Source organism: Pristiophorus japonicus, unplaced genomic scaffold, assembly GCF_044704955.1.
Source record: "Pristiophorus japonicus isolate sPriJap1 unplaced genomic scaffold, sPriJap1.hap1 HAP1_SCAFFOLD_904, whole genome shotgun sequence".
NCBI classification, from domain to species: domain Eukaryota; kingdom Metazoa; phylum Chordata; class Chondrichthyes; family Pristiophoridae; genus Pristiophorus; species Pristiophorus japonicus.
In genome coordinates this window covers 76153-90967 of record NW_027254829.1, presented here as the reverse complement: position 1 = coordinate 90967, position 14815 = coordinate 76153, and the positions used below count along the sequence as shown (strand labels likewise).

The following is a 14815-nucleotide window of genomic DNA, read 5'->3' as shown; positions in this document are numbered from 1 at the left end:
TTTCTGTCAGATTCTTTTGGAGCGAAATGCACTACTTTTACAACTAATGACCATTTAAAAGTTTTTACTTGTCTAAAAATAATAGGAGGACCAAAATTACAAAATATTAAGCTATCCTTATAAAATTGATATAAGAATAATGCAGTTTATATTTTATACAATATCTTCTTTTTGTGCTTTCATTAATTTTCACACACTTCAAAATTTGTCTAACTTTTTGAGAATATATTTAATATGTTAAAGTCTTACATGTGTAGTATAATGCTTCCATTAAAATTTTACCCCAGTCATCCAAAATAATTTCATCTACTCAGCCATTCCAGATCTTTCACTTGCACCAGACACCCTAGTCGCCTCTTATCAACCATCCCTCTTTTCCCTTTGACATCTGCTCTCGTCCTAGTCATTCTCCATTAGCTGAACCAATTACAAAGTCTGTATATATTTGAAAATCATGTGCTGGACCTCCTTTCAAGACTGTGACCAAGCAGACGTGAGGGCAATAGACATCACAGCATGTTATGTCATGTTTGTCACAGATCACTTCCTATAGGTATACCTAAACATTGCATTTCAAGGAACAGGCCATGTTAGCATCTAAAAATCAACTGCGCTCCAATCACACCTGCGCTCCAGACGCCAGAGTACTGGTGAACAACAGCACGTGATAATTGGCTGGAATCGTTAACTTCGTGCTGTGAATTAATGCCATTCTATCCTACATTGAAGAAACCTGTATTTCTTTACAATTTTGATATTCTGTACATTAGAACTATATTAATGATTACTTTGTAAAGGATTTTATTTATTTTTGATTTTAGTGATTCTCCTCGCAAACGAAGTGGCTTTGTATCAGGACAGAATTCAACTTCTAGCAGTGTGGAGAATGAAGTGGAAGAAAGCCAAGTAGAAATTGCTGCTGAAAATTTTCCAGTAAGTACCAGTCTAGACAAACGTCCAAAATTCAGTCAAAAGGCTGCTTTGCTTACTATAATTTTGCTTATCCAAAAGATGGCGATGCAGCCAAGTCCATACAACGCAAGGCTCCCAGCTGGTGAGCAAGAATCGTAGTCAGTTAGATTATCGGGACTGGACAAAGAACTGAAATGGGGGAAATTCCATCCAGTGCCTCTCCCACAGAATGACATTGATGGGTCCTGAGAGTGTTTGTGTGCTGGGCTGCCTGTCCTCCCAAGTGAAGTTTGGAGGAGTTAGTAACTGGTAGAGGAGTCTCCGGTTTATTTCTTGGTTGGAGTTAACTTGTATAATTTTGAAAGTTAAATGCTGCCTGTTCCCTTTAATTTATGCTAAACCCCTCAAGACAGTCAGTAACAATTTTTAACTGAAAAATAACATTACTGAAATGGTTAACGTTGTATTATTGGCTTCTCTTGATGGGTTAGTAGGAAAGTGCACTGAATAATATGGTACTGAACCATATGGACCAAGAGTCTATGGTTCAGACCCGGACCAGTGCAGTTTTATTTGGTTTCAGTCATCATCATAGGCAGTTCCACTCTAAAAGTGAGTTCTCAGGTGACTGAAGAGTCCAATACGGGACCTACATTCTCTGTCACAGGTGGGGCAAACAGTGGTTGAAGGAAAGGGTGGCTGGGGAGCCTGGGTTGATGCATGCTTCTTCCGCTGTTTACGTTTGTATTCTGCTTGTTCTCGGCGATGGGACTCGAGGTGCTTAGCGCCCTCCTGAATGCTCTTCCTCCACTTTGGGCGGTCTTGGGCCAGGGATTCCCAGGAGTTGGTGGGGATGTTGCACTTTGTCAAGGAGGCTTTGAGGGTGTCCTTGAAGCGTTTTCTCTGTCCACCTGCGGCTCGCTTGCTTTGGGAATCTCGTATCGGGCATGCGGACGATGTGGCCCGCCCAACGGAGCTGATGGTGGTCAATACTTCAATGCTGGGAATGTTGGCCTGAGCGAGAACAGTTGATGTTGGTGCATCTGTCCTGCCAATGGATTTGCAGGATCTTGCAGAGGCAGCGCTGATGGTACTTCTCCAGTGCGTTGAGGTGTCTGCTGTATATAATCCATGTCTCTCAGCCATATAGGAGGGCGGGTATCACTACTGCTCTGTAGATCATGAGCTTGGTACCGGGTTTGAGGGTCCTGGTCCTCAAACACTCTTTTCCTCAGGCGACTGAAGGTTGCGCTGGTGCACTGAAGGTGTTGTTGGACCTCGTTGTTAATGTCTGCTCTTGGTGGCAGTCGGCTCCTGCGGTATGAAAAATGGTCCACGTTGGCCAAGGCCTGGTTGTGGATTTTGATAATCGGGTGGGGGGGGGTGGGGGCAGTGCTGTGTGGTGGGATCAGGTTGGTTGAGGACCTTTGTCTTATGGATGTTTAGCGTAAGGCCCATGCTCTCATATGCCTCGGTGAAGGTGTTGACAATGGCTTGGAGTTCGGCCTCCGAGTGCGCAGATGCAAGCATCGTCCGCGTACTGTAGTTCAATGACCGAGGATGGAATGATCTTGGATCTGGCCTGGAGCCGGCAGAGGTTGAACAGATTCCCATCTGTTCTATAATTCAGCTCCACTTCGGCGGGCAGCTTGCTACGGGTGAGATGCAGCATTGCAGCAAGGAAGATCGAAAAGAGTGTTGGTGCGATGACGCAACCCTGGTCCGGACGTGAATTGGATCTGTGGTGGATCCATTGGTCAGGATCATGGTTTGCATGTCATCCTAGAGCAGACGGAGGATGTACAGCTGTCAACTGGTCTGGTGGCCTTGATGAGCCCAGGCTAGGAAAGGGTGGGCGGGGGAGGAATCAGCCTAGGTTCTTGCATCTAATTGCAACTGGAAATAAAAAGTTGATATCACTGAAAGTTACCATGAAGCTGTCGGATTGTCATAAAAAACCAACTGGGTCACTAATATTTCAATAGGGAAGGAACTCTGCTGTCCTTACTGGACTGGCCTATATGTGACCACACCCATATGGTTGACTCTTAACTACCCTTTGAAATGGCCTAGCCAGCCACTGATTTGTAGAAGGTGGCCCATCACCACCATTCAGGGCAACGAGGGATGGACAATAAATACTGACCTTTCCAGTGACATCCACATCCTAAGAATGGAGGGGAGGGAGGGAAACTATGACCCTTGCTACCAATGCATATGGACACCAGATGTGAACAGGATTGAGCTCAACTGTAAACTCCCTCCTCCATAGTAAAATGGCTGCTTGTTCTTTTAAATAGGACTGTATAGAATGTTAATTGAGAGTGGATTTTTAGTCTCTTTTTTTTCTTTTTGTTTGCAGCAAAGAGTAATTGAAAATGCCAGGGAGAAAATCTTGAAAGATCGATCTCTACTAGAAAAACTTGCGGAAAACATTAATAAAGTTATGTTCAGGTAATGTAAATCTTTTATTTTGCAACAAGCTGGACTCTTATTTTTTTTTTATTGATTTCTGTATAGTTTTGCCAATGTGGCATTTCTATTTTCCATACTACACATACTTGTGCCCCTTTTTAAATGAGGTTGCCTAATTAGTGTAGAATTATGAGCAACTTTATGCTGTAGGTTTCCTGTCACTGGCAACTGCCTGAAATCTTTAACATTCTGAAACCTTGATTTAAAAGAGCACATTAAATTTGTTTGGAATGTATCTGTAAAGGATGGATTGTTGAACGTTAAAACTTTAATGAATTTTGCATTGGATCATAGAATTTTACAGCACAGGAGGCCATTCAGCCCATCATGCCTGTCCCAGGTTTCTGAAAGAGCTTTTCTCAATTATCTACTTTTCTTTCAAAAGCTTTTATGGTGAGGCATTGCATGTCCTAACAACCCTCTGTGAAAATAAGTAAATTCTTCTCACCTTTTTATTTGTTCTATTGGGCCTAAGTTTCGGGCCGCGCCTAGAACGGCGCAGCCCCGACCTGGACGCCCGTTTTTCGCGCCACAAAGTGCGCCTAAAAAAAACTTCCAGATTCTCCGGCTCCCGGCAGGTCCTCTGGCCCTCGGCGCAGCGCAGCAAAAGCTGTAGGAGGCGGAGCTAGGTCCCTGCGCTGAAAACAGTGCCGGGACCTCTGCACATGCGCACTACAGTGGGCGCGCATGTGCAGTAGCTCCAGGTGCCCAAAACTGTGTGGGAGGGGCCCGAAGCATGCAGCCCCTAGCCCTGGCCGAATGGGCTCACTGGGGCTGCGTGGATAAGGCTCCTCCCACGCCCAGCTCCTGTTTCCTCCGGACCGCCGCCCCCCCCCCCCCCCCCGACCGACCGACCTCTCCTCCGACCCGCGCTCCCGATTTCCCCCCCCCCCCCCGGACCCGACGCCACCTACCTGTCAATCCGGTAAGTCTAAGCTCAAAGTCTTGGACCCGGCCCGTTCAGCCTCCCTCTCCTTTCTCTCTCTCTCTCTCTCTCTCTCTCTCTCTCTCTCTCTCTTCCCCCTTTTTTCACCCCCCCCCCCCCCTCCCTCCCTTCTCACCCCTCCCTCCCTTCTCACATCCCCCCTCCGAGTGAGAGACACACACAGACAGACAGAGAGATAGAGACACACTGGGAGGTGGGTGGGGGGGGGGCATCCCAGCATGCTGTTGGAGGGCTCCCGGTGCTGCAGTCGGTAAGTAGAAAATGTTTTATTTATTGATTTTTTCAAAAAAATTATTTCTTATTAATTTTTTTTGATTGATTTATTGGTTGATTTATTGATTTTTTTATCATTTATTATTGATGATGGCTCTTTATTTGTAAAACTGAAGTTTTTAATGTTTGTAAACTTCCCTTTAAATCCCCCTCCCCCCATTCCCTATGCCTGATTTGTAACCTACGCCTGATTTTCTAAAGTGTAGACAAGGTTTTTTCGAGCGTACAAAAATCTTCACTTACTCCATTCTAAGTTAGTATGGAGTAAGTTTTCACTGCCGAAACTTTGAAAACAGGCGTAAGTGGCTGGACACGCTCCCTTTTGTGGAAAAAAATTCTGTTCCAAAGTGAAACTGTTCTAACTGACTAGAACTGGAGCAAACTAAATGCCGAGAATTTGAATTTCTAAGATACTCCGTTCTACACCAGTTGCTCCAAAAAATCAGGAGCAACTGAGGCCGAAACTTGGGCCCATTGGTGAAAATTTTCAGTTTATACTCTCTACTCATTGATTTCGCTGACAAGTGGAAATAGTTTCCCTTGATATACCTGATTAGAACACCTCATAGTTTTGGACACCTCTATCTGATCACCTCTTAACCTCTTTGTTCTAATGAGAAAAAAACAATGTATTTACTCTCCTAACTGAAGCCTCTCAACCCTGGTATTATCTTAGGAAATCTATTCTGCACCTTCTCTATGGCCGTGACATTTCTCCTAAAGTAAAGCACTAAAAAAAAATGAACACACTAATCAAGCAGTGGCTTACCCAATAATTTGAATAGGTTTTAGCATTGACTTGTTGCTTTCATACTTTACCTATAATTATAAAGCCTGTGATCCCATTGAGGTGAAAAACATAAAAGATGTAAATAGAATTGACATTATAGATGAGCACAAGATATTTAAGTATTGGCAAGGGTATATATGAGCAGCAAGCCCTTGCTAGATGTAAAATCAACAACTTTGATAAAAATTAGATAGAAACCTAAACCTACTAAATGAGCGGAAAACTAAATGTTAGATGTCCTTCACTGCTGAAAGAGAGGAGATATTTGAGTTTTGGCAATTATTAGGAGAGAGTTACTGGACACTGGGAAGGTAACGGTCGATTGGAAACAAACCAATATTGAAATATGTTTCCCTTATTGATCAATTGCGTTGATTTGAAAACATACTGCACTATAACACGATCTAATGTAGTACAGTATACGAAAAAATGTTTTGGTTATGGAAATTCAGTTGGCATCTGTATATTCATCAGAACATTTCAGCTGAGACCATAAAATTTAACAAACTGTGGGTCGGAGTTTTGTAAATTGGTGGATAAAGTCAGCAGTAGCTTTAATTGCACATGTAAAACTTTTCAAATTTGTGTTAAATCCAACATCTTTTGTTGTCTTATAGCGATACTAGTACTGGACACCCTTCAAAGCCACCAGACAGTGGTACTTCTTTACCGGATCAATCCATTGATGAAATTCTAGGCCTTGGGGTAACATTTATTTTATATTTGAATCGTATACTGCCTAATTATTTTATGCAACTTATGTTTTTGAACACTTGGATCATTAAATGTGGAAGATTTGCTGAATTTGTTTGTATTGAATGGATGCTGTTGAATTTTTTTAATATATTCAAGTTAGTTTAATTGACCTGAAAGAGCAGGCCGGTGTGAGGTACCAATAGATTGTTGGTATGGTAGCCGTGGCTTCAGGCCTGCAAATCTAAGTATGATGAGTAAAATATATCTATTGTGGGACAATGCTTGTAAGTCCTTTCAGTAGAAATAGTGGCGATGATATATTTGGAGAAAATGTAGTAATTCTGCTGTTGCTGCATTTGTATAAATATAATAAAACTTTCATAGCTTATTGGAAATCACATTTAGCTTTTTAAAATATCTAATGGTATCCATATTCCAATACAGTTATGAAATGTTTTCCTTTTTAGTTTAATACAGAAATATTTGAATGAATAGAGTTCAGCTAAAGAACATCTGTAATGTCACTTCAATAACATGGCACAAATTTTATACTCTCAACTCAACAGTCTGGATTTTGACTTTTGGTACCGATACATTTATACACATCAGGAATGATGGAAAGGGAAGAGAAGAAACCTTTTTTTTTAAACAGAGAAGGAAAAAAAAGTGTAATAAAATTTTTTTTTGACTACTATCATGCGTTCTTGAAGGCACCAAAAATGATCAGAATCTAGACTGTGTTGCCTCCTTAACTAAATGAGGCTGCATGACTGAACATTTTCTGCAAACCAAACTGAAATCTTAAATAAAATGTCCATCTTAATTTTTTGTAGGATGAAGTCCATATGTCTGATGAAGCTATCCAGGATATCTTGGAGCAGACTGAGTCAGACCCAGCATTTCAGGCTTTGTTTGATCTCTTTGAATATGGTTTGTACTGAACCCCATCAAAAAGTTTATGCTTGTATTTTGGTCATTAAAAAATCTATAGATAATGGACTTGATCTGAGTAGATGAGGTTCTCTTAGTACAAGTTTTTGTGGGGAAAAAAAATACAACTTCTCATTAGCAACTACAGGTATCCAGTTTGAAATTTGCAGAAAGATTCTTCAAGGATATGACTATAAATGAAAATACATATTAGGACAAAAGAGTTGTGGATAATATTCCCTTGAAACTGCGCAGTCATGCAGCGCTCCAGGGATCCCTCACAGCCGGCTTGCCTGCTTTTCAATGCAAAAATGGGCTTGTGCGGTATTTTGAATGGGCCATGCAGCCCTAAAAAAAATTACAGGGAACATTGATTATGGCATTTCTTCAATATAACTAAACAATTCCAATTTATAAAGGTTTTGTGCAGTGTGACAACTGTATAACATTCTGCTATAAGAACTAGTAAGTTTTCATATACCAGATTTCAGCTCACATTTTAAGATGAGAAACCAATGTATTGGCATATGCTGTTGATGCATAAAAAACAAATTGAAAGGGTTGTCCTTTTCTGGAGGCCGAATGAGAGGTAGCAAATCCTTGAATTATTTAAGCAGTAAAAAGTTCCCCAGGCAGGGCTTTAAGAACATAATAAATAGGAACAGGAGTAGGCCATACGGCCCCTCGAACCTGCTCCGCCATTCAATATCATGGACTCCGCTCCACATCCCCACCCGCTCCCCATATCCCCTTATCGTTTAAGAAACTGTCTATTTCTGTCTTAAATTTATTCAATGTCCCAGCTTCCACAGCTCTCTGAGGCAGCGAATTCCACAGATTTACAACCCTCAGAAGAAATTTCTCCTCATCTCAGTTTTAAATGGCGGCCCCTTATTCTAAGATCATGCCCTCTAGCTCTAATCTCCCCCATCATCCTCTCTGCATCCACGTTGTCAAGCCTCCTCATAATCTTAAACGTTTCGATAAGATCACCTCTCATTCTTCTGAATTCCAATTAGAGGCCCAACCTACTCAATCTTTCCTCATAAGTCAACCCTCTCATCCCTGGAATCAACCTAGTGAACCTTCTCTGAACTGCCTCCAAAGCAAGTATATCCTTTCGTAAATATGGAAACCAACACTGCACGCGGTATTCCAGGTGTGGCCTCACCAATACCTTATATAGCTGTAGCAAGACTTCCCTGCTTTTATACTCTATCCCCTTTGCAATGATCACTTACTGTACCTGCACACTATCCTTTTGTGTTTCATGCACAAGTACCCCCAGGTCCTGCTGTACTGCGGCACTTTGCAATCTTTCTCCATTCAGATAATAACTTGCTCTTTGATTTTTTTTCTGCCAAAGTGGATAACCTCACACTTTCCAACATCATACTCCATCTACCAAATTTTTGCCCACTCACTTAGCCTGTCTATGTCTTTTTGCAGATTTTTTGTGTCCTCCTCACACATTGCTTTTCCTCCCATCTTTGTATCGTTAGCAAACTTGGCTACGTTACACTCGGTCCCTTCTTCCAAGTCGTTAATATAGATTGTAAATAGTTGGGGTCCCAGCACTGATCCCTGTAGCACCCCACTAGTTACTGGTTGCCAACCAGAGAATGAACCATTTATCCCAACTCTCTGTTTTCTGTTAGTTAGCCAATCCTCTATCCATGCTAATATATTACCCCCAACCCCGTGAACTTTTATCTTGTGCAGTAACCTTTTATGTGGCACCTTGTCAAATGTCTTCTGGAAGTCCAAATACACCACATCCACCGGTTCCACTTTATCCACCCTGTTCGTAACATCCTCAAAGAACTCCAGCAAATTTGTCAAACATGACTTCCCCTTCATAAATCCATGTTGACTCTGCCTGACTGAATTTAGCTTTTCCAAGCTACTGCTTCTTTAATAATGGACTCCAACATTTTCCCAACCACAGATGTTAGGCTAACTGGTCTATCGTTTCCTACTTTTTGTCTGCCTCCTTTTTTAAATAGGGGCGTTACATTTGCAGTTTTCCAATCTGCTGGGACCTCCCCAGAATCTAGAATTTTGGTAAATTTCAACCAATGCATCCACAATCCCTGCCACTACTTCTCTTAAGACCCTAGGATGCAAGCAATCAGATTCGGGGGATTTGTCTGCCTTTAGTCCCATTATCTTACTGAGTACCACCTCCTTAGTGATTGTGATTATGTTAAGTTCCTCCTCCCCATAGCCCCTAGACTATCCACTGTCAGAATATTGTTAGTGCCCTCTACCATAAAGACTGATACAAAATATTTGTTCAGAGTATCTGCCATCTCCATGTTCCCCATTACTAATTCCCCAGTCTCATCCTCAAAGGGACCAACACTTACTTTAGCTATTCTTTTCCTTTTTATATACCTATAGAAACTCTTGCTATCTGTTTTTATATTTTGCGCTAGTTTACTTTCATAGGTTATCTTCCCTTTCTTAATCATTTTTTTAGTCGTTCTTTGCTGGCTTTTAAAAGCTTCCCAGTCTTCTGCCCTCTCACTAGTTTTGGCCATTTAGTATGCCCTTGTTTTTAATTGGATACCTTTCTTTATTTCTTTAGTTAGCCACGGATGGCTATCTTTTCTCTTACACTGTTTCCTCTTCACTGGAATATATTTTTCTTGAGAGTTGTGAAATATCTCCTTAAATGTACATCACTGTTCATCAACTGTCCTACGCTTTAATCTATTTTCCCAGTCCACTTTACCCAACTCTGCCCTAATACCTTCACAGTCTCCTTTATTTAAGCTTAGTACGCTGATTAGAGATCCAACTTTCGCACCCTCCACCTGAATTTGAAATTCAATCATGCTATGATCACTCATTCCGAGGGGATCCTTTACTAGGAGATTGTTTATTAATCCTGCCTCATTACACAGGACCAGATCTAAGATAGCCTGTCTCCTGGTTGATTCCGTTACATGCTGCTCAAGGAACCCGTCCCTTACTCGCTCGATGAACTCCTCCTCAAGGCTACCCTGACCAATTTGAATTGTCCAATCAATATGGAGGTTAAAATCACCCATGATTATTGCTGTTCCCTTTTTACTAGCCTCCACTATTTCCTGGTTTATGCTCCGACCAACAGAGTTGCTACTGTTAGGGGGCCTATAGACTACGCCCACCAGTGACTTTTTCCCCTTATTTTTCCTTATCTCCACCCAAACTGTTTCAACACCCTTATCATTTGAGTCAATATTGTTTCTTACTATTGCAGTGATTCTATCCTTTATCAATAGAGCTACCCCACCTCCTTTTCCTTTCTGTCTGTCCTTCTGGATTGTCTAGTACCCCTAAATATTTAATTCCCAGTCCTGGTCACCTTGCAACCATGTCTCTGTAATGGCTATCAGATCATACCCATTTATCTCAATTTGTGCCATCAACTCATCTATTTTGTTACAAATGCTATGTGCATTGAGACAAAGTGCTTTTTACCATTTTTTCCTGCTTGTTTCCTCTCTCCTTCAAACTCCCTTTCTTTATTTTTGCTTTCTAATTCCAGCTTTACTCCCCTCCCAACTGAATCTATTTTCAGGTTCCCATTCCCCCTGCTAAGCTAGTTTAAACCCTCCCCAACAGCACTAGCAAATCCTCCGGCGAGCATATTGGTCCCGGCTCTGTTGAGGTGCAACCCATCCGGCTTGTACAGGTCCCACCTCCCCCAGAAGTGGTCCCAATGCCTCAGGAAACTAAAGCCCTCCTGCCTGCACCATCTCTCCAGCCACATATTCATTTGCTCTATCCTCCTATTTCTGTACTCACTAGCTCGTGGCACTGGGAGTAATCTGGGAGCACTACCTTTTGAGGTTCTGCTTTTTAATCTCTCTCCTAGCTCCCTAAACTCTGCCTGCAGGACCTCATCCCTCTTCCTACCTATGTCATTGGTACCGATGTGGACCACGACCTCTGGCTGTTCACCCTCTTCCCCCCCAGAATGCCCTGCAGCCACTCAGTATTCTGAATTAGACCTGGCATTAATTGAGATATTTGGGGAAAGTGTTCTATTCTCCAGTTCCTCATCTTGATGATTCCAGGAATTCGCCAAATAGAATTTAAAATGCGTATGACTAATGTTCCCTCTAATTTTTTGGGGTGCGTTGTCATTTTAACTGGCTGCGCGGCCCATTCAAATTTTTGCATATGTGCGGTTTGTTGCGTTGAAAAGCCTATGCAGGGCCTCCAGCGGCTGTGCAGATTAGCGGGAACATTGCATATAACTGAGGTAATTTTTCATTAATTCTTTTGTGTACCTCAGTTGTATTTGTGCACCAAATATTAGATTTAAAAATGCTTATGCAGATGTGTTTTGTACAATCCTCTTTATGCATGTGCGTAAATGTAGTGTGGTAAATAAGATTGTTGAACTGCAGGCACCAGTAACCATATGGGATTATGATATAGTGGCAATAACAGAGACCTGGCTCAAACGAGCGGCGAAATAGTCACTTAATATTCTTGGCTATAATGTATTCAGGAAAGTTAGGGAAGGAAATAAAGAATGGGGTAGCAGTATAGATCAAAGATACTGTTACAGCGCTAGAAAGGGATGATGTACTTGAGGGTTCAAAGACAGAATCTATTTGGATGGAATTAAGGAGCAATGGAGGAGCTCTTACGCTGCAGGGTGTATACTATAGGCTACCAAATAGTGGGGCAGGAGATAGAGAAGCAAATTTGCAGGCAAATTGCAGGAAGATTCAAGAACTAGAGCAGTGATAATGAGGGACTTCACTTATCCTAATATAGACTGGGAAAATAACTGTAAAGGGCAAAGAAGGGGAGAAATTCCTGAAATGTGTACAAAAAAATTTACTTGATCAGTATGTTTCCAGCCCAACAAGGAAGGAAGCAGTGCTGGATCTAGTCTGGGGAATGAAATAGGACAAGTGGAGCATGTTTCATTGGGAGAGTATTTGGGAAATAGTGATCATGATATTAGATTCAGAGTAGTTATGGAAAAGGACAAGGAAAAATCAAATGTGAAAATACTCAACTGGAGGAGGGCTAATTTCAATGAGTTGAAAAGAAGTCTGGCCCAGGTGGATTGGAATCCAAGATTGGCAGATAAAACAATAAATGAGCAATGGGAGGTTTTCAAAGAGGAGAGTTTAGGTACAGACTAGACACATTCCACAAGGGGGAAAGTAAGTGCATTCAACGCTGGAGCTCCTTAGATGGCTAAAGGTATAGAGATTAAAATGAAACGGAACAAGGAGGCTTATGATAAATATCAGGTTCATAATTAGAGAACCAAGCTGAATACAAAATGTACAGGGGAGAACTGAAAAAGGAAATGAGGGCCAAAGCGAGTGCATGAGAATAGATTAGCAGGTAACCTAAAAGGGAACCCAAAAGTCTTTTATAAACATAAATAGTAAAAGGGTAATCAAATGAAGGGCGAGACTGATTGGGAACCAAAAGAGAGATCTGGAAGCAAGAAGGCATGGCTGAGGTACTAAATAAATACTTTACATTTGTCTTCACTAAAGTAGAGGATGCTGCCAGTGTTGCAGTAAAGGAAGAGGTAGAAGAAATGGGGTAGGATAAAAAGTAGGTACTAAAAAGGTTGGCAGTGCTCAAAGCAGAAAAGTCAACCTGCCGGAATGGGATGCATCCTAGGTTGCTGAGGGTAGTAAGAGTAGAAATTGCAGGGGCCTTGACCACAATTATCCTTAGATGTGGGATTGGTGCCAGAGGACTGAGGATTGCAAATGTTACAGCTGTGTTCAAAAAAGGGGAGAGGGATAAACCCAGCAACTACAAGCCAGTCAACCTAACATTGGCAGTGGGAAAACTCTTCGAGATATTAATTTAAGACAAAATTAATTGACACTTGGGAAAGTATGGGTTAATAATTGAAAGCCAGCACTGATTTGTTAAAGGCAAATTGTGTTTGACTGAGTTCTTTGAAGTAACGGGGAGGGTTGATGAGGGTAGTGCGGTTGATGTATATGAACTTCCAAAAGGCATTTGATGATGATACCACATAATAGACTTGTTAGGAAAATTGAAGCCCATGGGATTAAAGGGGCAGTGGCTATGTGGATATGGAATTGGCTAAGGGACAGAAAGCAGAGTAGTGGTGAAAGTTTATTTTTCCAACTGGAGGGAAGTGACTAGATGCAGTGGTGTCCCCCAGGGGGTCTGTGTTGGGACCACTGCTCTTTGATATATATTAATAACCTGGACTTGGATATACAGGGTATAATTTCAAAGTTTGCAGATGACCCAAAACTCTGAAATATCGTAAACAGTGTGGAGGATAGTACAGGCTTCAGGAGGACATGAGCAGACACATGGCAGATGAAATTTAATAGAGAAGTGTGAAATGATTCATTTTGGTAGCAAGAATGAGGCAACATAACCTAAATGATACAATTTTAATGGGAATGCAGGAACAGAGAGATCTGGGAATGTACGCACACAAGCCTTTGAAGGCGGCAGAACAAGTTGAGAAGGCTTTATAAAGCCATATGGAATCCTTGGCTTTGCAGAGTACAAAAGTAAGGAAGTTATCCTAAACCTTTATAAAACACTGGTTGGACCTCAGCTGGAGTATTGTGTCCAATTCTGGGCACTGCACTTCAGGAAGGATGTCAGGGCCTCCGAGGATGCAGAAGAGATTTACTGGAATGATACCAAGAATGATAGACTTTAGTTACATGGAAAGACTGGAGAAACTGGGGTTGTTCTCCTTGGAGCAGAGAAGGTTAAGGGGAGATTTGATAGAGGTGAAAAAGGGTGACTGAATATATAGGGGCTGCAGGAGGGGTCAAAACTAAAAATCATAGTTTAAAAACTAGTATTAAAACACTCTACCTAAACGCACGCAGCATTCAAAATAAAGTAAATGAGTTGACGGCACAAATCATTACAAATAGGTATGATTTGGTGGCCATTACAGAAACGTGGTTGCAGGGTGGCCAAGACTGGGAATTAAACATACAGGGGTATCTGATGATTCGGAAAGATAGACAAGAAGGGAAAGGAGGTGGGGTAGCTCTGTTAATAAAGGAAGATATCAGGGCAGTTGTGAGAGACGATATTGGCTCTAATGAACAAAATGTTGAATCATTGTGGGTGGAGATTAGCGATAGTAAGGAGAAAAAGTCACCTGTGGGCATAGTTTATAGGCCCCCAAATAATAACTTCATGGTGGGGCGCGTAATAATCAAGGGAATAATGGAGGCATGTGAAAAAGGAACGGCAGTAATCATGGGGGATTTTAACCTACATATCGATTGGTCAAATCAAATTGCACTGGGTTGCCTTGAGGAGGAATTCATAGAATGCATACGGGATTGTTTCTTAGAACAGTATGTTACAGAACCTACAAGGGAGCAAGTTATCTTAGATCTGGTCCTGTGTAATGAGACAGGAATAATAAACAATCTCCTAGTAAAATCCTCTCGGAATGAGTGATCACAGTATGGTTGAATTTGTAATACAGATTGAGGGTGAGGCAGTAGTGAATCAAACGAGCGTACTATGCTTAAACAAAGGGGACTACAGTGGGATGAGGGCAGAGTTGGCTAAAGTAGACTGGAAACACAGACTAAACAGCACAATTGAGGAACAGTGGAGGACTTTTAAGGAGCTCTTTCATAGTGCTCAAAAATATATTCCAGTGAAAAAGAAGGGCGGTAAGAGAAGAGATAACCAGCCATGGATAACCAAGGAAATAAAGGAGAGTATCAAATTCAAAACCAATGCGTATAAGGTGGCCAAGGTTAGTGGGAAACTAGAAGATTGGGAAAATT

At 41.6% G+C, this 14815-nt stretch overlaps 1 protein-coding gene across 1 annotated transcript in view; it reads left to right on the top strand.

Annotated features, from left to right (window-relative positions):
• Window positions 1-14815, top strand: part of npat (nuclear protein, ataxia-telangiectasia locus) — a 54306-nt gene that overhangs the window by 19542 nt on the left and 19949 nt on the right. The window contains exons 8-11 of the mRNA XM_070874602.1: window positions 822-933; window positions 3275-3366; window positions 6014-6101; window positions 6926-7022. Coding sequence (XP_070730703.1) covers window positions 822-933; window positions 3275-3366; window positions 6014-6101; window positions 6926-7022 — 389 coding nt within the window. The remainder of the gene's footprint in view (window positions 1-821; window positions 934-3274; window positions 3367-6013; window positions 6102-6925; window positions 7023-14815) is intronic.